At 37.0% G+C, this 22545-nt stretch overlaps 1 protein-coding gene across 9 annotated transcripts in view; it reads left to right on the top strand.

Annotated features, from left to right (window-relative positions):
* Positions 1-20853, top strand: part of elavl2 (ELAV like neuron-specific RNA binding protein 2) — a 35299-nt gene extending 14446 nt beyond the window's left edge. For 4 of the 9 annotated variants that reach the window (XM_051699854.1, XM_051699817.1, XM_051699796.1 and 1 more), the window contains exons 5-7: positions 953-1178; positions 10172-10210; positions 20523-20853. In XM_051699854.1, coding sequence (XP_051555814.1) covers positions 953-1178; positions 10172-10210; positions 20523-20853 — 596 coding nt within the window. Of the gene's footprint in view, positions 1-949; positions 1179-10171; positions 10211-11138; positions 11157-20522 lie in introns of all 9 variants that reach the window. The other 5 variants (XM_051699807.1, XM_051699863.1, XM_051699834.1 and 2 more) reach the window with 4 other exon arrangements.
* The last annotated feature ends 1692 nt before the right edge of the window (positions 20854-22545 follow it).

The following is a 22545-nucleotide window of genomic DNA, read 5'->3' as shown; positions in this document are numbered from 1 at the left end:
CAGCTGTCATTGATTTTTACAGTGCAGATTTTGAATGGAAGAATAACAGTAACGGTCCACTTTATATACGGGTCGTTAGATCTATAGTTCTGCCCGCTCAAAATTGGACACAGAGCTATAGATTTTCACATTAATGAAGAAAAACGGATGTTGCTGATGACAGTTGTGAAAGTGAATGAAATTATGAAAAACTTGCAGACTTTAACCTCTGAGACATCAGTATTGGATCCATTAAGGCTGCACGATTGATTGAATTAAGAATGAAATGGCAATGTGACCTTGCATGATTGCTGAAGTCTGTTATATAAACAGTCTTCATTCAGAGCTTCAGTCAGCTATGTGTGGTCCCTCTAGATCAGTGGTTCTCAAATGTCATCAAGGTGGGGAAAGTGGCGTGCAGAATAAAGATATTAAATTGACATTTAGTGCTAGCGACTCGTTTGAATCGCATGGGTGGCGGCTTCAGTGTCTCTGCATCTCAGAATTTGGCAGAGAGAGAGGGTCATGGTGGCCCAGTATCCTGACCCGTCGGCTGTGACGCATGCTTTCAGTATGGGCGGCTCGTTCTATTAACCGTTCCCTTCCTGTACCAGCGATGACACCACACGGGGGAAGAGACCATTCTCTAAATCAACAGCCACAAATTATATTAAGATTATTTTATATAAATGACTTGAGTTCATGTTGAAAATTATGTTTTTATATAATAACGAGATGCCAGAAAGTCATAAGCAATTTGACAAGCAAAATTATTGCTCATACAGTATTTATTAGCTTATAGTAAATTGACTTGAAAGTGTTCGTGTTTTAACATAAAACCTATCAGCTGATTATATATATATATTTTCACCACCATAGTTATGTGCAAAATCCTCTGACAGTTGAGCTCTAGTTTCTACATCACCGACTTTCTGTGATTTTGTTCATGATCTGATGTTTCTCTGGTATTCAGGTGTATCTCGAGGTGTTGGATTCATCCGGTTTGACCGGCGTGTTGAAGCAGAGGAGGCCATTAAAGGTTTGAACGGTCAGAAACCGCCGGGAGCCACTGAACCAATCACAGTGAAGTTTGCCAACAACCCCAGTCAAAAGTGTAGTCAAGCGCTGCTGTCACAGCTGTACCAGTCACCCAACAGAAGATACCCCACTCCACTGGCACAGCAGACGCACAGATTCAGGTACCACACAAGGGCAATATTACAATATGAAGATTTTGCTAGTAATTGGCAAGTTTCTTAGAGCGCCATAAGACTGATTTTTGATGTCCTTTCTTGTCTTGCTTCTCTTGAAAGTATGAGTTAAGATGAGTTGAATTTCAAACCGGCATTAGGTTGCATTAAGGGAAAGTTTTCCATAATTTACTAACTTTTGAAAACATTGAGTGCGTTTACGTGCACGATCTTACAACCGATTATGCTTAAGCTGTAGGTGGTGCGGTCATGTCAACTGCTTAAACCGTACATGAACCCCAATAAAGCGTAAAGCAGTCAGTACACATTGCCCTGATTTCACTCTGCATGTAAATAACTTGACCAGCATTCTTACTGGTTTATCCCGCATTGTTGTGTGCATGCCCGTTTACTCCAAACTTTCCGAACAGTTTAAAGGAATATTCCGAGTTCAATACAAGTTAATCTCAATCGACAGCATTTGTCAATGTTGATTTACCACAAAAATTTATTTCAACTCGTCCCTCCTTTAAAAAATCACAAATGTGTGTTCAATGAGACACTTACAATGGAAGTCAATGGGGTCAATCTGTAAACATTAAAACACTGTTTCAAAAGTATAGACACAAGACATAAACAATATGTGTGTTCACATGATTTTACTGTTATAAAATCACTTACTAACCACATCTGTGTGAAGTTACAGACAATTTTACAACTTCCTGATGACATTCCTGTAATAGTAGCTCAAATAATACGAGTTTAACAGAAGAATTAATGTAAGTGCTTTTATAAAATTATACACTTCACATTTCTGCCTTTAAACCCTCCAAAAATGTACCCCATTGACTTCCATTGTAAGTCTCACTGGAACACACATTTTGGTGTTTTTTTTTTATTTTATTTTTTTTTTTTTAAGGAGGGACGAGTCAAATTTTTGTGGTAATCAACATTCCACAAATGCTATTGATTGAGCTGAACTTGTATTGAACCCGAATATTCCTTTAAGGTGACGTATAGGGCTGCTTGCAAAATCAAAATCGTGATATGACCTTGTGCGATTATTTAACCACAAACGGCTGCAATTTATTTAAATAAATAAATGGTCTGCTCACTTGAAAGTTTGTGCTGTCCTGCCAGTATAATAGGGTTGCAACTAATCGTGAAAATGGAAAATTACCTATAATGGAAATCAACTTATTTCATTATCGATAAGCTGGATATGACATCACTTTACAGTGCAGTGAAAATGTGTTGCATGATGAAACTCATTTAGAAAACGACAGAGGAGTTGAAGAGGTATGGAGACGACCCACGTGAGGTATGTTGACATTGATTGTGCTGTTTGATGCACTAAAAGTTGTTTCTTTCCAGCACATGACTTACATTTTTATTGCTATTTTGTGTTTTATAATGTATACATGTTATGAATTCAAAATCAGATGCGTATTTCCGTGTATTCCACAAAACGAGTCTCCGTTAAACGTCACTGAGCAAATGAGCATGCGCGTCAATCAAACCGATCACAATGGAGAAAGGGAGTTCATTAATTTGGCTTAAACTGTGCTTTGCGGTTAGTAACCGTGCAACATCATAACACGATTTAATTTTCAATGTAATCAGTTGTGCAGCTTTCATGGATATCACACTGATGTCTCAGAAGTCAAAATGTGCCGGTTTTTAAAGTGTTTGATTTTTCCATGTAAGTGCATGTCATTAAATGAGCACCAGGATCAGACTTTTCAGCACAAGAGTGAATCTGCACTGCGTTTTCAGATGATTGTACTATATTAAATTGTAAATAATGCTGAATACAATATATAATGATGCTAAGGGTTCTGATATTTGATAGTCCTGATGATGCCAAATGTAATGTCTGATATTCCTAGTAAATGGCAAATTATGGCAAACGTTATTTTACTGGATAAACATACACACATTTTTGAAAAGAATAGTTTAGAAACATAATCAGTGACGATACTATTTTAAAACTTACAATATTTAAAATAATGTATGTAATCAGTGACTGTGTACAAGAATATATATCTTACACCATCGCCCTTTGGGCTTTTCAGAGATACCAAATGTTTGAGAGTTTGGCCGTGACAACTTCCTCTCCTTGCTCTATACATATGGACTGAAATATCACAGTATCAAATACAGTATGAATAAAATATTCTTTTTCAATAATTTTTATCATATGTATTTTACGCACCAAACACTTGACATTTAAAGAGGGAAATTGTAAAACTTTATTCGCTGGTCTCAGGAACTTATGGTAAGATGACATCATAATAGCTTGTAATGTAAAATAATGAGATCTTTATAATAGAGCAGGCTGCATATATGAAAATACACAGGAATATTACTTCACACTTTATCTTATGTCAGAATTTTCAATGCTCTTTATTTATTTTTTATAGTGGGCATGAATGTAATGGTGATATACCTCAAAAGCCTGTTGTATCATATTTGAGCACTTGAAATAGTATTTTCATAATTAACGAATGAGTGTTAGTATTTGTTGTATCGATATTGGTATTGAGAGTCATCAAATTTCACTGTCAACTACTGAAATTTTGGTATCGTGACAATGCTGCTTACATATACACCGATCAGCGACAACATTAATGCACCTGCCTAATATTGTGTAGGTCCCCCTCGTGCCACCAAAACAGCGCCAACCCGCATCTCAGAATAGCATTCAGAGATTATATTCTTCTCGCCACTTTCGTACAGAGCGGTTATGAGTTACCGTAGACTTCATCAGTTCAAACCAGTCTGTAATAATAGTCAGTAGTAATATTTTATTTATATGGTGCATTTCAAGAACTCAAGGACGCTGTACAAAATATAGGCAAAAACAGAAATAAACGGAAGTAGTTTCAAGCAAGCAATTTATCAGGCATATCAAGACTTGAAAATGTATAATACATGTACAATATAATACACATAACAGCTGTACGAGGATCAATCGGATAGGAAAACATTGTTTAAATAAGTTTTTAATTCTGTCTTAAAGGTCTGGAGCAATGTAGATTCACGAAGGCTTTGGGACAACTGATTTCAAATCTTTGGTGCAGTAATGCTGAAAGCCCTACCACCGACAGTAGACAGTCTGAACTTGGGTAGGACAAGAAAGTTTCCAGCACTAGATCTAAGAGTGCAGACTAGAACTTAAGGATGTATTAGTTCTGTCAAATATGAGGGTGCTAATCCATGAAAGGCTTTGAAGTCTAAAACAAGAATTTTGAACTGTATGCGATAGGTAATAGGGAGCCAGTGGAGTTTGTGAAGGATAGGAATGATGCGAGTTGATTTCTTATGTGTGAGAGTATGAGCAGCAGAGTTTTGCTAAATTTGTAAGCAATGAAGTGCTTTTGTGGGTAAACCTGCGAATAAAAATTTACAATAATCTAAACGAGAGGTTATGAAAGCATGGATGACACTTTCAGCATCTTTAAGGTTAAGCGAAGAACGTAATTAAAGTTCGGGGTTGAACCATGGGGAGGAATGAGTTGAGGGTTCTAGTCTTAAGCGGAGCAAGTGCATCTAGTACATTTATAGATAGTCTCATAAATTGAGAGAATTTCATCTGGGCAAGAAAGCTCGATAGAGGATGGGAGAGGAGACAGATGGCAGCAGAGAAATTAGAAGTATTTATGGATTTCAGGTTGCGATAAGATATTGTGGTTTTCAATTTAGGCTTCAAGAGTGGGAGGGTAAAACTATAAAATCAATAAGTTTATGATCAGATGCCAATGTCAAGATCCTGCACACACATTGTCAACACCTGACGAACAGACTAGATCAAGTGTATGAGAATGAGTAGGAAAATTTAATTTGTAATATGTAAAAATAATCTAGAGTAGCCATGAAATCCTTAGCAAGAGTACAATCTGTGTCAACATGAATGTTAAAGTCACCAAGCGTAATTATGTTTTGGTGTTGTGCACATGCGAGAGCGAGTAGTTCAGTGAGGTCAGAGAGAAAACTTGCATGATGTTTAGGGGGGTCTATAAATCAGCAGTATCAGAAGTGGGACAGGACCAGCAATTTTAAATGACAAATATTCAAAGCTCATAACATCATGGAAGTCCATACGAGTGGTCTTATTAATTACAGCTGCCAGGCCACCGCCCCTGCCAGTGAGACAGGGTTTTAACAGGTGACAATATCCAGGGGGAGACAGGAGGTTAAGTTCGATGAAGTCATTTGGTGTTTGCCAGGTTTCAGTGAGAAATAATATGTCCAGTTTTCTCTCAATGATTGTCACTGAGAAATGTACTTTTGCCAGCCAAGGAGCGAGTGCTCAAAAGAGAAAAGTTGTGGCACAAAAGTACAACTGCGTTGTAAGACACCTCCTTTCTCAAGGGGTATGACAGTATGAGAATGAATGTCACGGCGGGGAGTAGTTTCTTTACGATGCCGACACCTCGGCCCATTAGACCAGATCATAGGAATTGAAGATGTAGAGGGGCGGTCATGTATCCACCAGCGTTTAGGAGACTGATGGATATAGCGAGGCTGACGAGCAATTTCGAGGATCTTATACTTATATTATTGAATCCAACTGGGAAAAACAGTTCAGACGGCGCAACTGCGATGGGGTGTAATAAAGTTCGATTTTGACAAGACCAGAATGAGCCCAAATACAAGAAGGGCCACCGGTCTCAAGGCCAAAGTTTTGTTATTTGTGGCAAACATCACCTTGAGCCGATATGAACTGCACTCTCAGACTCTTGTAAACAAGCCACACCACGTTGGCCAGACCCGGATTATAACGACCGACAAACCCGCACAAAGCACAGCTCAATTAGAAAGTGGAGACTAACTCGCCAGTAGTGCCGAGTGGTAAGGTACGCACAGGTGGACATGGGGAGAGGGCTCGCAGGGGACTGAGAAGTGAGGCACTTGAACGTCTTGGTCAGCAGGCATCACAGACAGGCATCACAGTTATAAAAGTTTATGAAGTACAGTTGAATAGTCCCAAAAAAATAGATTCTATTAGTGATTGTAAATCCAAACAGGAAACATCAGATGATGATGATGACGACGATACAGGTGAATCCAAATGTCCAGCAAGCGAAAAACAAACTATGTTGATGAGAAACAGCAGCAGGTTGAGCACAGTGTACTCCCAATAATAGTAGATCTGCACTGATGACTGAGGATTTAAACGGTGAAACAGTGAGTGATAAACATGACAGTACTGCAGACAGAGAAGCTGCAGCCAAATTGCGCACAGCGTACTCTCACCGGAACCAGAAACAAAGACTAATGTTTGGAGGTGAAGTAATATTGAAGTTGACTGGGTTCCAAAAAATTAAGAATAATGGGCTGAGACAGTATCACAAAGTAGACAAAAACAGGTGGACAGATACAATGTGAATACGGAGACAATGTTTTCTTTGTTTCTCTGTTTTCTTTATTTGTGGCTAATATGAAAGTTTTTCTTTTTAAGAGGACTCAAGTGTGAACCCTCCGAGTAGTCCAAGTCTTTTTATTGGAAGTAGAACATGGGCAAAACATTACCAAATTTTGGTCAAAAGAAATCACTTTTTTTTTGTTTATCATATCGCAGTTCAAATTTTCGCAGAGTTTCAAACTTCTCCCGGCTGATGATGTTTCTTGAATGCAGACGTTCATCCCTTATGCGCGCTTGCTACAGCTTCAGTTGATAACATAATGGCTCGCTACATATTGAATCATGTGTCACGGCGTGTATCTTATGAAGAAATCGGCAACACCGATTTTGTTTTTTGTGAGTTAAAGATGGATCGAAATCAAGTGAACAAGAAGGTGAGAGAGGGTAGTCTTAGCCCATTACACTGTGACAAAATGTTTTTAATTGGTCTTTTTTTGGCTTGTTTTCCAATATAAATATCTAAAACTCCTTTAAAACAATGTACATATACTTAATGACTTGATACTGCAGAAGATGTTAAAATCAGAATACAAGTGTATTTTGTCTTTACTGCACTGGCAGAAGTATAAACGAGTGAAAAATGAAATGCAGTTTTGTTCAAGATAAATTCTCTAAAGCAAGTCTAAATATCTTCAGTGTTGCTTCTCAGGTTCATGTTCATGCGAAACTGCACACACTCCCTTCCATTTTTAAGCAGGCACTCAGTGCTAATTCGGACAGACATGAAACAATAATTAAAGCGCTTGGGGTGTTCATGTGGGATTTCCATGTATTGTTAAAATATTTGAGCAGCATTCTCACAACATCCCTTCTCGTATGCATTTTAATAGCAAGGTTATTTCTTTTATAGTGATGTTCAGCTTCCAAATAATGAATATATGTTGAGATTAATTTAAAGTGCACTTTATGTTGATGCATGTATCGTATTAGTGCAGATATTATGTTAAAATTGATTTAGTAATTGGAGAATTACATTTTTAGTTAGAATTACCTTGATGAAAATTAACCATGGTTTTACTATTGTAATATTGTAGTAACCATGACTGCTGTCACCATGGTTTTCTTTGTAGAAATTATGGTTTTGATACAATTCACCATAATACTGTTGTATAGCAGTGGTTCTCAATTTTTTCGGGTCACGCCCCCCTTTGAAACAAGAAAAAAAAGAAGAAAATGCTTAATTTAAACTACATTTTTCTTTCTTCATTTGACAAAGGTTTCATTTAAAAATCAATGAAAACTGAATGAAAAGTTTCACTCCAGGGGGATCCTCCATTATATAAATAAATACAAATTAGAGGTCGACTGATATTGGATTGTGCTGATTCGATATTGAAATAGAAATAGTTTTTGGTAGCCTATATTAAATGTTCTTAGTCTTTTCTTCCTGTGATGGGGAGGGCAAATATAATTAATTCCAGATGCATTTTATGCACTTCACTGCTTCCAGCTGCTCATTCAAGCAAATAAGGCAGTGGTTTTCAATTTTTTTGGGGTCACACCCCCTTTTGAAACAAGAAAAACTTTCGAATCCTCCATTCATCCACATTTAACTATCAGAAAGTTTTATAACTCATTGGAGACAAATTTACTCTAGTTATTTTTAAATAAAAACTGATAATTGCAAGGATTCATATCTATGAATGGAAATAAGTATCAGCAGTCTCTAAGTTTTTTAAATCCTCCTCCAGTAATAATAATAATTGACTGATTGTAATTGACATCCTAGCCAGCGCTGAAAAAATAACAAGTATCACGTGACAGGGCTGTCTACACGCTGTTTCGGTAGCGGTCAGGACCTCTGGACAGTAATTTGCACCTGATTAATGATTCTGATAAACTTTAATAAAAATGGACCTTTCCACCATCACTTACTCATCCTTGTCATTCAAAATCAGTATTTCTTTTTCATCTGTGAAACACAAGATTGAGGAAAGAGAAAATGGTGATTGTGGCTGTCCAAACTCCGAAAGCACACATAAAAGTGCCATTAAAGTAGCCCATAACACTCGTGCCTTAGATTTCAATTCTTCTGAAGCCATATGATATTGTGAGGAACAGACCGAAATTTAAGTGTTAATTCACCTCGTCACTTATTTGAAACTGGCGTGCATGCAAGAATGACCTTGTTTACATGAGCGCACCTGACATCAACACTTTGGGCTGTCAAGAGCTGCGCGCGCAGTATGTGCTGCGGTGCCAGGTGGAAGTTTAAACAAGGCAGAGGAAAAGAAATTACACGCATCGTTTTGTGTATTCAGTATTTTTGTTGAATGTGTGAAAGTGTACAAGATTTGAGGAAGGGTTAGTCTTCTGCGCCTCCCCTACGGGGCATGCCCCACACTTTGAGAACCACTGCTATATAGTAACCATGATTCTACTATATATTGTAACCATGGCAGTAACCATGTTTATATTGTGGTTACTATGATTTTACCAAAAAGTGCCATGGTAAAACTATGGTTACTGTTGTAAAACAATGATTGTTATTTAAGGGCAGACCTGTTGAAGTGTTTACCAAATAGATTATTCTTTGGGTTTGGCAGTAATATATTCTTTCTGAACTAAGAAAAATTCCGAAACTGTGACCCTTAAACCGTGATACAAACTGAACGGTGAGAAATTCAAACCGTTACACCCCTAGTAAACATGCTCATTGACATAACTCAATGCTGAAAGCAAATGTTTAAATATCAGTTTAGAATCATCTTCGCATGGTATATGCCAGGGGTTTTCAAAGTCTTCAAATCTACAAGATCGTGCCCCCCTTAGCCGCCGCTAAGATTCAGTTTTACAAACATACAATGTTTTGCTTTTTTTTATTTATTTTTTTTATGTAATATTGACTTTAAGACAAACACAAACAGTTAAGCTTCATTTAAGTGTTCTTTCAATATGAATTTAACCATGTATTATGCAGCATTTCCCACAAAAAAATGTTACTGGCCAAATGGTGAGTTGATTACTCAGACTCCAGGATCTTTTCTCCCTTGATATAACACGTCTGCAGAGGCAGAATATTTGTATGAATGAAAGTCAAAGCTGTGTGGCTTCAAAATAGATTTGCGAGTGCATATGACTTGCACACGAGCAAGAGCAGGGAGATTTTATGGAGCAGCATATATTTGAGAGCACGCATCCAGTTTTGAGCGAGAGCAAAGTACATCCACATGCGAGTGGAGAGATTCTCGCTCATGCAACCGGTACATGGATGTGCTCTTGCATGATATGCATGCGTTCACTACATTAACAGTATTATAACGCCATAGAGATACGGTCTGTTAAGCTGAACAATGGTCTATTAAGCCAATCATTTTAATTTATCTTCACAATACATTTTTATGTATGTTTTGATTTCACGTGGTGAATTTATCAAGCTCCGCACCTCCTCTGATATGCTCTGGTGACCCCCTGGGGAGGGGTGCCTCCCAGTTTGAAAACCGTGGGTATATATGCAACGCCCCATATTGCCAGAAGGCTGAAAAAGAGAATTTTGTAGCCCAGCCCTCAAACAGTTTAGTTTGATTTGACCGAGTGTTTTGTGTTTGGGTTTTAATGTGTGTATGTGTTTCAGGCTGGACAATCTGCTCAACATGGCATATGGAGTGAAGAGGTATGTTTCTGTGAACTGTGGCTGATGTGAAGTGTATTAAGCAATGTCTTTATGATTTGTACCTCTGTTAAAAGATGTTAACGAAAGTGTGCAGTGTGAATGCAAAGAGAATTGGACTATTTTGCATTTCAGTTCACTTCGCTCAATTGCAAGAGGTCCAGGGTGAGTTCTTTTTAAAGCAGGGGTGTCCTCTGTGGTTTTGTTACATGTTATGCATTGCAAACTGTAAATTCAGAACAAAAACTCATGCTGAACTGCCGGACTCAAATAATGTAAATCTGTGGTGAGAAGGGTTCAGACAAGGTCCCTAAAGTGCTTGAAATTTAGTACAGGAATACCTGCAAAATTGTCTTTTGTTGAAAAATGCTTGAAATTAAACACTTTTTCCCTGTAATGTGTCCTATATAGATAAGATCTACAAAGTCCATTTGTGAGTCATGTGACTTAAGAATTTCTGTTCTTTACGGTCAGTTGTTGATTAAGAAGACAAATTCTAATGACACAGCACAGATGCGGTAAAGAAATCATGTGCCTCATCGAGTTAATGTGCACTCAAACAGAACACTTCTGTGAGGTATGTTCACACAGTCTATGTTTAAGATTGACAACCATATTTACAGGTGTGAGTCCTGAAATGTCCCATTCATACAACAGCATGCAGTAGCAGTTTGAATACTGTCTGTATAAATGAACAATCGAAGTCTTTTGTGTTGCACGGCTCGTGTCCGTGAGCAGCTGGTGGAAAACAGTGACCTGAATCTTCAGATGCTCATTTCCTCATCTCCGTGAGTTAACGAAACCCCACATGAAACGCATGAGACACATGCGTGTACCATGCAGCGTCTCTCACTGTACATGATGTAACTGACTAGTTGTCCAGTACGGCTCCGTTCACACAGCACAGGTTCACCAAGAATGCGGTTGCGAGTCCTGAAAATTTGCCTGTGTCAGTTCAGTTCTAAAATGCCGTTGTCACTCTCGTAAATAACCAAACGGGGTATGAACGTATTATACACTCAAAACAGGACTGACAACCGTATTCTGCTGCTGTTTGAAGGTGGTCTATTCTTAAAGAGACAGTATCATTCTAGCACTTGTTATACACGTGAATGTGAACTCAATGGAAAAACTTTTGTATTAAGTTGTACACATATCAAACAGTGACCACTAATATCATTATTATATATGCAGTAGCATTACATTAATTGATAGAATGTGGAATTTGAAACATTTTAAGCTAAAAAAGACAAAACTATACCTTACTATGTCTTTTACTAACAAATATGTATAAAATATACATACACACCTAGTTGAAGTCAGAAGTTTACATTTAGGTCATTAAAACTAATTTAACCACTCCACAGATTTCATATTAGCAAACAATAGTTTTGGCAAGTCATTTAGCACATCTACGTCGTGCATAATGAGAGTAATTTTTCAACAATTGTTTACAGACAGATAGTTTCACTTTTAATTGACTATCACAATTCCAGTGGGTCAGAAGTTTACATACACTAAGTTAACTGTGCCTTTAAACAGCTTGGAAAATTCCAGAAAATGATGTCAAGCCTTTAGGCAATTAGCTAATTAGCTTCTGATAGGAGGTGTACCTGTGGATGTATTTTAAGGCCTACCTTCAAACTCAGTGCCTCTTTGCTTGACATCATGGGAAAATCAAAAGAAATCAGCCAAGACCTCAGAAACAAAAAATGTGGACCTCCACAAGTCTGGTTCATCCTTAGGAGCAATTTCCAAATGCCTGAAGGTACCACGTTCATCTGTACAAACAGTACACAAGTATAAACACCATGGGACCATGCAGCCATCATACCGCACAGGAGGCTTCATCTGTGAAGCATGAGGGTGGCAGCATCATGTTGTGGGGTGCTTTGCTGCTGGAGGGACTGGTGCACTTCACAAAATAGATGGCATCACGAGGAAGGAAAATTATGTGGATATATTGAAGCAACATCTCAAGATATCAGTCAGGAAGTTAAAACTTGTCGCAAATGGGTCTTCCTAATGGACAATGACCCCAAGCATACCTCCAAAGTTGTGGCAAAATGGCTTAAGGACAACAAAGTCAAGGTATTGGAGTGGCCATCACAAAGCCCTGATCTCAATCCGATAGAAAATTTGTGGTCAGAACTGAAAAAGCGTGTGCGAGCAAGGAGGCCTACAAACCTGACTGTTACACCAGTTCTGTCTGGAGGAATGGGCCAAAATTCCAGCAACTTATTGTGAGAAGCTTGTGGAAGGATACCCAAAACGTTTGACCCAAGTTAAACAATTTAAAGGCAATGCTACCAAATACTAACAAAGTGTATGTAAACTTCTGACCCACTGGGAATGTGATGAAAGAAATAAAAGCTGAAATAAATCATTCTCTCTACTATTATTCTGACATTTCACATTCTTAAAATAAAGTAGTGATCCTAACTGACCTAAGACGGAATGTTTTCTGCCATTAAATGTCAGGAATTGTGAAAAACTGAGTTTAAATGTATTTGGCTAAGGTATATGTAAACTTCACTGTGTTTTTTTTTTTATTATTTATTTATTTTTTATATATATATATATATATATATATATATATATATATATATATATATATATATATATATATATATATATATATATATATATATATATTTTATTCCAAAATGGCAAAACAAACTTTTAATGGTTTCCACAACAAATCATTGGTCAGGAAATTAGCAAGAATTAAACAAATGCACTTCTGTGCCACCATTTACTCATTAACTTGTGCTGCAGTGAACTGTTTGGGGAAAAGCTGGAAACAGGGAAATGCACTTGTATAGTCTTGTATGCAAAGGTAAAATCATGATCATGATTATAAAATTTGATAAATTCAAACCAACACAGGTCTGGGCGTACAAAATACACCCACAGAAAATCTGCTTCAAAAGAAAAAGCAAAATATCATGCAGGGGTTGCTGTCAGAAACTGCATAGCTGGTCTGCGTCAAGCCAACTATAGCTATTCTGAAGTTTACAAGACCCTAACGGCAGAGAAAACCCCTATTTCTCTATCAGCTATTAAGAGAATAGGTCAACGCTTTGAAACAACAGCTGATGTTGTCAAAGAAAGGATCTGGAAGGTCCAAAGCCTCTTCATGCAGGGATGACCACCTGCTGAAATTTACAAAAACTGTAAGCAGAATTCAAGATGTCAGAAAACAAGACTCTTTCCAGAAGAACAATAATCAGAAGGTTATCTAATGCATGTTTTGTGTCTAGAAGAGGTGTTAAAAAGCCATTGCTGTCTCAGAAAAACATCAAAGACAGAATTAAGTTTTTGGCAGAATATGAAAAGCTTGATTCAGAGTTATGTGGAGTGATGAATCATGATTTGAGTTGCATGGTGACACTCCAGAGAAGTGTCTTCGAAGATAAGAAATACAATAATGAATTAATCTCTACCACAGTGAAGCATGGAGGAAGAGGCGTCATGATGAGGGGAGCCTTTTCAGCTGCTGGTACTGGTGAGTTGCTTTGCTGTGAAAAGTCAATTAGTACTTTGGAATACAGGAGACTGTTGCAGAAAGGCTTGCTTCCCATAAGTGAAAAGTGGTTTTCTAACGAGGAACGATCAGATGTCGTTTTTCAACAAGATGATGCTCTTGCCCACACTGCAAAGACCACCAAGAAGTGGCTTGAGAACAAGTCCACAAGGCTCATGTTTTGGCCTGGTCAGAGTCCAGATTTAAACCCTATAGAGAATATTTGGTCTTATAAACATTGAGTGGAACAACATTGACTCTTCTTTCTGTAAAAAGCTGTCTGCAAGTTTACCCCCAAGGCTTAAACATTTAAAGAAATCAAAGGGAAAAACTATCCCATACCAAGTTACTTTATCTGTTAGTTAAATTCTTGCTAATTTCCTGACCAATGATTTGTGGTTAAGACCATTCAAAAAACAATGTTTGCTTTTTTTTTTTTTTTTGCCCAGGAGTGTATATATAATACCACATTACTTTTCATGGCTGGTTACTTCTTTTATACAGTCGTGTTAATGGTCATTTCACAGCATATTAGAATTACAGTAATTGCAATTTTCTTAATAAAATAATTTGGAAACTATATGAAAGTGCGAGTACGGTCGCTTATATGAAGTCCTTCCAAGCTTTGTTTTTCATGGTTACATTTCTGATGTATAAAACCAAAACAAAGAAATTCAGCTTATCAGTTTTTAGCTTGTTTTGGATGTGTATCTTACATAAAGTCTGCATTTGTGCAATTCACTGAAGTATTTCAATCTAAATTACTATTGTTGATTTAACAATAGTTTCCCTTAATTGGGAAATAATTAGCCTTTTTTCCTCCACCGTCAGGCCGAACGGTGAGGAACAGTTCCAGTAGCATTTCCACTGGAGCACGGCATGGTATGATTACAAACTGTTCTCAGTCCGGATATTGTTTTACACAGTTAGAAAACCAGGCTCAACCGTGCTGGTGTAATGGCTTTAGTACATGGCATACTCGGGGCTGGCAATTTGCCAATGCCAAGGTAACTTGGCAAAGTTTGCTATGGTGAGGTTAATAAAAATGTTACAAAATTGTTAATGTTTTGGTGTATCTTCGTGATTTTGATATCATCATATTCCTCGTATAATATTTTGTCAATAAATGTCCTTTTTAGCTAGTCTGGGAACTTGTACCTTTCTGTGTGTTTGTGTCCGGTGGCATACACAAGCCCTCATGATGGTAAAGCGCTCGCCTTTTCTCTTTTGAATAAGCTCACGAATGACTCGGCCGGAAAAAAGCAGAGTAAAACCAGGTACAAGCAGTCCTAAAAACTGCAATATGTGATCATTCTCTGTAGCGCGATTTATTCCAATGTTTCCCTCTAATGCCATCTCAACTGACATATTTATGTAAATTCAAGCACCACAGTGGAAAAATAAACCGTAAAATGGCACCGTTTTGCTGCGATAATTGCTCAGCCGATGGTATAAAAGTGGCTATTGACTTAATTTTTGTCATTATCATGTAGCTTTATTAGCCACCAGTACAATATCTTTACATTGTCTGCTTCATATTTCAGTTTTAATTACATTTTGTAAAGTGCATGTGTAAAACTCACAACACTTGTAATTGAACAGTGTTTATACATTCTTCGTAGGCAATTGTATAACATTGAGGTCGATGAAAAGTGTTTTGGGTTACTTTCACTGCTCATGGGTTATGTTAACAATTTACTCTTTATGATGTCCATTCAGTGCCACAGCGCAGCTGCTGAGGACCATAACAGGTGCATGTTAAAAATGAACAAATGTCTTCCTCTATATACTCATTGCATTGCATACATTACAGTGACGGATGCTTCAAATCAGATCATATGAATGTCAATGGGAGTAGTAATGTCAAAAGTACTTGGGTACCAAGTTAGTACTAAAAAAAGTCACTATATTAGTGTTTCTGAAGTACCGTTAGTACTGTGCACCAATTTGATACCCGCATACTGTCTTGCTGACACATGACTGCTTCCAAAGGCTGGCAGGCAAATTTGACATTTGGTGAAATTAGTTCATAATTAATCAAATTTAAAAATGGTGATATGTCGTAGTGGGATTATTTAACTGCAAAAGACCGCAATCTTAGTCTGCATGAGCTGCATGCTTTAAAGTGAATGTATGAAGACTGCTCATAACTCCAAACTCCACATAATCATGTGCGCTGTGTTTGAGATGAGAGAGCAGTGCACTCATCCACTGAAGCGCACAGCACATGCAGACTTTATATAATTAAATCACAGCGTTTGTGCTTTAATGATCACACTGGGACAAGTGAAGCTTCTGTAAAAAAGCACACATCAAGATAAAGATTAAAAATAAAAGTGAGACCCCAAATTTAAGAAATTGTGAAATATATTACAACTGTATAGTAAAATGTAATATTCAGTGTAGAAGTGTTATTAATAAATTATAATGGTGGTTATTATTATTATTAATCATTAGTATCATTTAGTAATATTATTAGTTAATAAAGCAATATATCAGAAGCAAGTGGTGTTGTACTGAAAAGTTTGGTAAAAAAAAAAATGCAGTGGTATGTTGAAAAGAAATTGTTCTATTCATTTGTTAATCATTTTAGGAATTAATTTTAAAAGACAATATTTTGATTATGAAATTAAAGCATGGGATTCTAAAAAATTAAATATAATGGAATACACAGGATTGAAACGTACTTAAACGCTTAAGCAAGGCATACTTGATTGAGAAACTTGCACACATGCATTTGATTTATAATTTACATGAAATGTATTTAAGTGCCTGAAGGAGTGTGTTCAATAGCACATTACCACTAGATTATCATATTTTTGCTTTGGTATCAATTTTGGTATTGAGAACCTTGAAGTTTCACTGGTATCAGTACCGTCTACTGAAATGTTGGTATTGTGACAACACTAAATGGGAGGATCAAACATCTGGGAGCATATCACCCTGCAGCTCTAGACTGGTTACCCACTGAAGCTCAGCAGGGTTGAGTCTGGTCAGTATCTGGGTGGGAGACCTGCTGGGGAAAACTACGGTTGCTGCTGGAAGAGGTATTAGGGAGGCCAGCAGGGGATGTTCACCCTGCAGACTGTGTGGGTCCTAATGCCCCAGTCTAGTTATGGGGACACTGTACTATAAAAGGCACCATCCTTCGGATGAGACGTTAAACCGAGCTCCTGACTCTGTGGTCATTAGAAATCCCAGGGCACTTAACGTGAAGAGTAGGGGTGTAACCCCGGTGTCCTGGCCAAATTTGCCTATTTGCCTCTATCCATCATGACTTTCTAATAATCCCCTATACGGTGACAAGACAGAGTATGTGAACCCTTTGGAATTGCATGCATTTCTGCATTATTCAGAAAATGTGGTCTGATCTTATCAGTAGTCCTAATTATAGAGAAACACATCTGCTTAAAGTAGTGACAGACAAATAATTGTAGTTTTCATGTCATGCTGGAAAAGTATGTGAACCCTTGTATTTAATAACTGATAGAACCTCTTTGAGCAGCAACAATCTCAACTAGATGCTTCCGGTAGCTGTTGATCAGTCTTGTACAATGCTGAGGTGGTATTTTACACCATTCAGTTCATTAATATTTCTGGGATTTCTTGCATGAACCGCCTTCAGGTCACACCACAACATCTCAATAGAGTTGAGGTCTGGACTCTGACTTGGCCATTGTAAAGCACACATTCTTTTCCTTTTTTAGCCAATCTGTTGTTGATTTGCTTGTGTGTTTTGGGTCTTATTGTGTCACCCTCTTAAGATTCAGTGGACAGACTGTTATCCTGTCATTCTCCTGTATAATCTCTTGATATACTTTTGAATTCATTGCTCCCTAAAAGGTTGCAAGCTGTCCTGGCCATGATGCTTTCTCCACCATGCTTCACAGTTGGGATGAGGTTTTTAGTGTTGTGTAGTGCCTTTTTTCCTCTAATATAGTATTGTGCGACTTTGCCAAAGAGTTCAATTTGTTTCATCTGTCCACAGAACATTATCCCAAGACTTATGTTGAGCATCTAGTTGGTCTTCTGCAAACTTGAGACGAGCAGCAATGTTTTTTTCCTCTGTGCTCTCCTGCCATGAACACCGTTTTTGTTCAGTGTTTTTTGTATAGTACACACATGAACCGAGACTTCAGTAAGCTCAAGAGATTTCTGCAGATCTTTTGCTGTCCCTTCAGCACTGCACATTGTGCTCTTGAAGTGATCTTTGCAGGGCACACCACAGTTCTGAATTCCCTCCATTTGAAGACAGTTCATCAAGTGTCGACGAACGGTACGACGAACCTTGTAGCCTTTTCCAGCTTCATGCATATCTACAATTCTTCTAAGATTCTTTGACATTGGTTTTGAATGGGGCATGGTTCACATGCTTGAAGTTCAGCCTTGCATTCGGTGAATGAAGACCACCGAATAATTACTACATATAATGTACATGCACTGTTAATCCAGATACAAGGAACTTATTGTTAGAGGTGAAAAGTACATTTCTCAGTTGTTTCCAAGTCTTCACTGAATTATTGTTAGATGACGGATTAATACAGATTTGATGTTGTCGGGTTTTGACTGAAGCAAATCTGTAAATAAAATTATACTTAACAGTAAATTAAATGCTTGTTATGATTTCTATGCTGATAATTCGGTGGCTTGTTTTTCCAGACCAGGTTGCTTGTTTCTCTTGTGAGATCTGGCAACACTGCAATTGGTATTTCACCCACCCTTAGTGCAGAGTACTGTCATTTTAAAAAGAACGTTATTAACTGTTCTTTTGTTTCTAACCAGTTACCATTTGTAAAGGAGGCTGTGGAACTTCTGAACCGGAACAAAAAAATACTGTTTTTGCTCAATGAACTGAAATGAAAAACATTTTTTTAGTCCCTGCTTGCACAATCATGTTTATAATTATTAGAACTTTGATTTCTCTGACTTGATTGTCTTGCATTCTAATAATAAAATGTTATTCGAGTCATGTTGCAGTTACTTGGCTGACTACAATTAAGAATGGAAAAATCAACATGAATTAAATCATGTGGATTTCTGTCATGAATCAAGAGCGGTAGATTGGGCACCCTTGTTTTTAAAGAATTCAAGTGTGAATGCACTTAAACATGAAACATGACTTCATTTAGAGTCAGAAGACATTGCTTTTTGGTTTTTGCACACCCTGTTTAATGTGTTTTTAATTATTTTGGCGTTTATGAACATTTCATATCTGGGTCAGTCTATCTGAAGTCCAATAATTGTAAAGTTGCTTAACTGTTTTTAATTTTCCTAATTTAAAAAAAATAAATATTTTTTTGATTTACCTCTATGTATTGGTATTGCAAAACCACCAGTTTTTATTTATTTTATATATATATATATATATATATATATATATATATATATATATATATATATATATATATATATTATATTTTATTTATTTATTTATTTATATATTTTTTTTTTTTTTTTTTAATTTAACTGCGCCGGCCATCTTTGTGTCATGGCGCATGACAAATTCTGGTTATACAGCGGTATACGGAAACCTCTATGTTGGCTCTGGATGGTCCTAGCTCCTTAGAACAAAAATGGATCTCGAGCACATTACAAGGTACATGTACATATATAGACATCCTTAGACTTAGAACTTAAGTCCTAATGTAATGATCAAGATTGCTGAAAGTTCCACTTAGGATAAATTTATAATGAATGGGAAGGGTTCAAATCTCAGTCCTCATTTTTTTATTTTTTTTTTATTTTTTTAGGGGGTACCTAGGTAAATATAGTGTGCATGCAGAACATTTCAGGTTTGAGGTTTTTTTTTTTTTTTAATGGGTGTGAGACTGCACTTTTTTTTTTTACATTTCCCCTCACTTTCCGATTGATTATCTCTGGTGGGGGACCAGATAGGAACCTGAAATTTTCACAGATGTAAGTCCTCTATAGTAGCATTCTGCACTAAAAATGTTGAGTTTGAGATTCCACTGGTTACAGAGCTAGTAGAAATCTGGTGAAAAGCTTACTTTATTCATGCATTTTGAGAAATGAACAGATCTAAAAAGCATTACAAATAATAAAAATTAACAGTATTTTAATTGTTTATGATTGTGTGTATGACAGAGTTGGAGGAATTGGAAAGTGAGGGGAAATGTTAAAAAATTGCATAAAGAAATTACAAAAGTCTCAAATCTGAAATGTTCTGCATACACACCATACTTACCTAGGTACCCCCTAAAAAAAAATGTAGGACTGAGATTTGAACCCTTCTCATTTATTATAAATTGACCCTAAAAGTGGAACTTTCGGCGATCTTGATCATTACATTAGGACTTAAGTTCTAAGTCTAAGGATGTCTATATATGTGCATGTACCTTGTTCTCTAGCACATCTCTACAGTTTTTGTTCCAAGTAGCTAGGACCATCCTGAGCTAAGATTAAGTTTCTGTAAATGGCTGTATAACCATTGTGTGTCATGACACAAAGATGGCTGCTGTGGTTAAACCAAGTAAAATAAAATTAAAACTGGTTGTTTTGCAATACCAATACATAGAGGTAATCACTCAAAATGGATTAACCCATCTCACTTCTGATGCTTAGATTAAATAATTTAATGAATTTGACAAATATACAAAACATGAAACTTTTGAAACCTTTATTCAAATTTCAGGTGCCATAATAGTATTTATTTATTTACCTAATCCTGCAGCCATTAGACTGGCAACAAATAGTTCAGAGATTTGATGACCTCCAGCGATGGTACATTTCTCATCACTTTTACTGACATGGTGTTTGTTGTTTTTGCAGTCGATTCTCACCCATGACCATTGACGGGGTCACCAGTCTGGCAGGCATCAATCTCCCAGGTCACTCAGGCTCAGGCTGGTGTATTTTCGTGTACAATCTTGCGCCGGACGCTGACGAGAGCATTCTCTGGCAGATGTTTGGGCCGTTTGGCGCTGTGACCAACGTAAAGGTCATACGAGACTTCAACACAAACAAGTGCAAAGGATTCGGCTTCGTCACCATGATAAACTATGATGAGGCCGCTGTGGCGATTGCCAGTTTAAATGGGTACCGTCTCGGTGACAGAGTTTTACAAGTCTCATTCAAAACTAACAAAACACACAAGGCCTGAATGCATAAAACAGCATCACGCAAATGCAGCTGTTTGTGCCATTAAGCATCAAGGTGACAGGAAATATTTAATGTACGATGACTTCTGTTTGTTTTGGTTTGACCATTCTAAAATAAGTTTACTTTTAAAAGCATTGGTTTAATAATTTAAGTAGCGTAAGAGCTGAATGTGTGTGCATGTGAATGGGTGTTTGAGTTTGTGGGTCTTTATTTTTATATTTCTACAGTTTCCTCAGTTGATTTGAGCTCTTATGTTGCATTACTTTGAGTTTTTTTTTTTTTAAGTTTATTTTTTGCATAATGTCACTTGTTGTAAAAATGAGAGAGGCAAAACAAATTCTTAAAGCGATACCTTGCCAAAGAATTAAAAACCTCTTTGAAGTTAAAAAGCATCTATTTTTATATAAAAGAAACCTGTATAGTTATTTTTACTGGAGCTAGTGTAAGTATTTTGACTGAGCATTTGAAACTTTTGCAGAAAGTTTGCAGTGCTAGAAATTTAGAAAAGTATGTATAAAAAAAAATCAACCTTTTGAGGTGTTTGTATGAGCTGTAGAATCAACGACGGGCCGCGTTTCTGTCTGTCTGATTTTAGTTGACGTTTTGTTTTTCTTTTGAAACGCAGGCTGAGAAACGCACATCTTTTATTGGGCGTAAAGTGTTGAAAGTAAATCTTCCTGCAGGCAACTCTGCATTTGAGAGTTTGAGCTGGAGGATGAGTATTATTGCACAATCCTCCTTTGTGTAACTTTGTTCATAGGTGTTTTTTTTTGTGTTTTTTTTTTTCATTGAGTTTAAATCCTTTTGAAGAGGCATTATTGCTGTGGAGCAGGTTTTTGGTTCTTAAGTTGTCTTGGAGCATGGACCCTTGAGTTTTCTTTTGATTTCTATATACTATGGACACTAAATATTTGTGGGTTAAAACTGCCACATTTTTCATTTAGTTTGGTATAGGTTTAAAGAGCAGAAGTTTATTGTGGTGTTTAGGAAGTGATATGGTCATAATATCTTGTTTATCTAACTCAAGCCATCAGAAAATGATTCAGTTCCTACACTGACCTTTGACCTGCTCTGTTAATGAATATAGTACAATATTGACTTTCAGTTTTGTTTGCTGCATAGAGTATCTTTCTGTTAAGTATTTAAATAAGTGTAAGATATAAGATGTACATGTTCTTTTTGTTTGGTATCTTTTTTTTTTTTTTCTTTTTTTTGATTTTCATGTTCAGTACATCAATAAATCCATTTGAAGGTAAGGCAAGCTTCATTTTGGACTTTTTCCTGCTAACTTCTGTTTTTGCAGCTGTTATAGACCTTATTCACAGTAGCGCCATCTTTGATTTTTAATATGAATGAAAACAAGCCTGTGAGGGGTAGTTACTGTCTCTTCAATGGTACGCACGGTATGAAGCGGAGTAAAGCTCCTAGATCACATCTGATTTTTCCACAACTCAAGTTGCCTGGAGTTTTTTGTCTGAGTGTTCTTAAATATATTTTTTTCCAATGTTTTGTCCACGTAGCAATCAAAATCCTTAACTAGAATACAGCCAAGAGTACGTCTATCCCTCACAGCCTTGTCATTCCCATTAAAAATCAAAGATGCCGTTGCTGGGGGGGGGGTGGTCACGTGACGCCATGCGAGGATTGGACGTGTGAACGGCGAGCTCTGCGCACTTTGCTGGGTTTAATACTT

The sequence above is a fragment of the Myxocyprinus asiaticus genome, chromosome 1 (assembly GCF_019703515.2).
Source record: "Myxocyprinus asiaticus isolate MX2 ecotype Aquarium Trade chromosome 1, UBuf_Myxa_2, whole genome shotgun sequence".
NCBI classification, from domain to species: domain Eukaryota; kingdom Metazoa; phylum Chordata; class Actinopteri; order Cypriniformes; family Catostomidae; genus Myxocyprinus; species Myxocyprinus asiaticus.
Note: the sequence above shows the minus strand (reverse complement) of the source record. Positions and strands in the feature narration are given on the sequence as shown.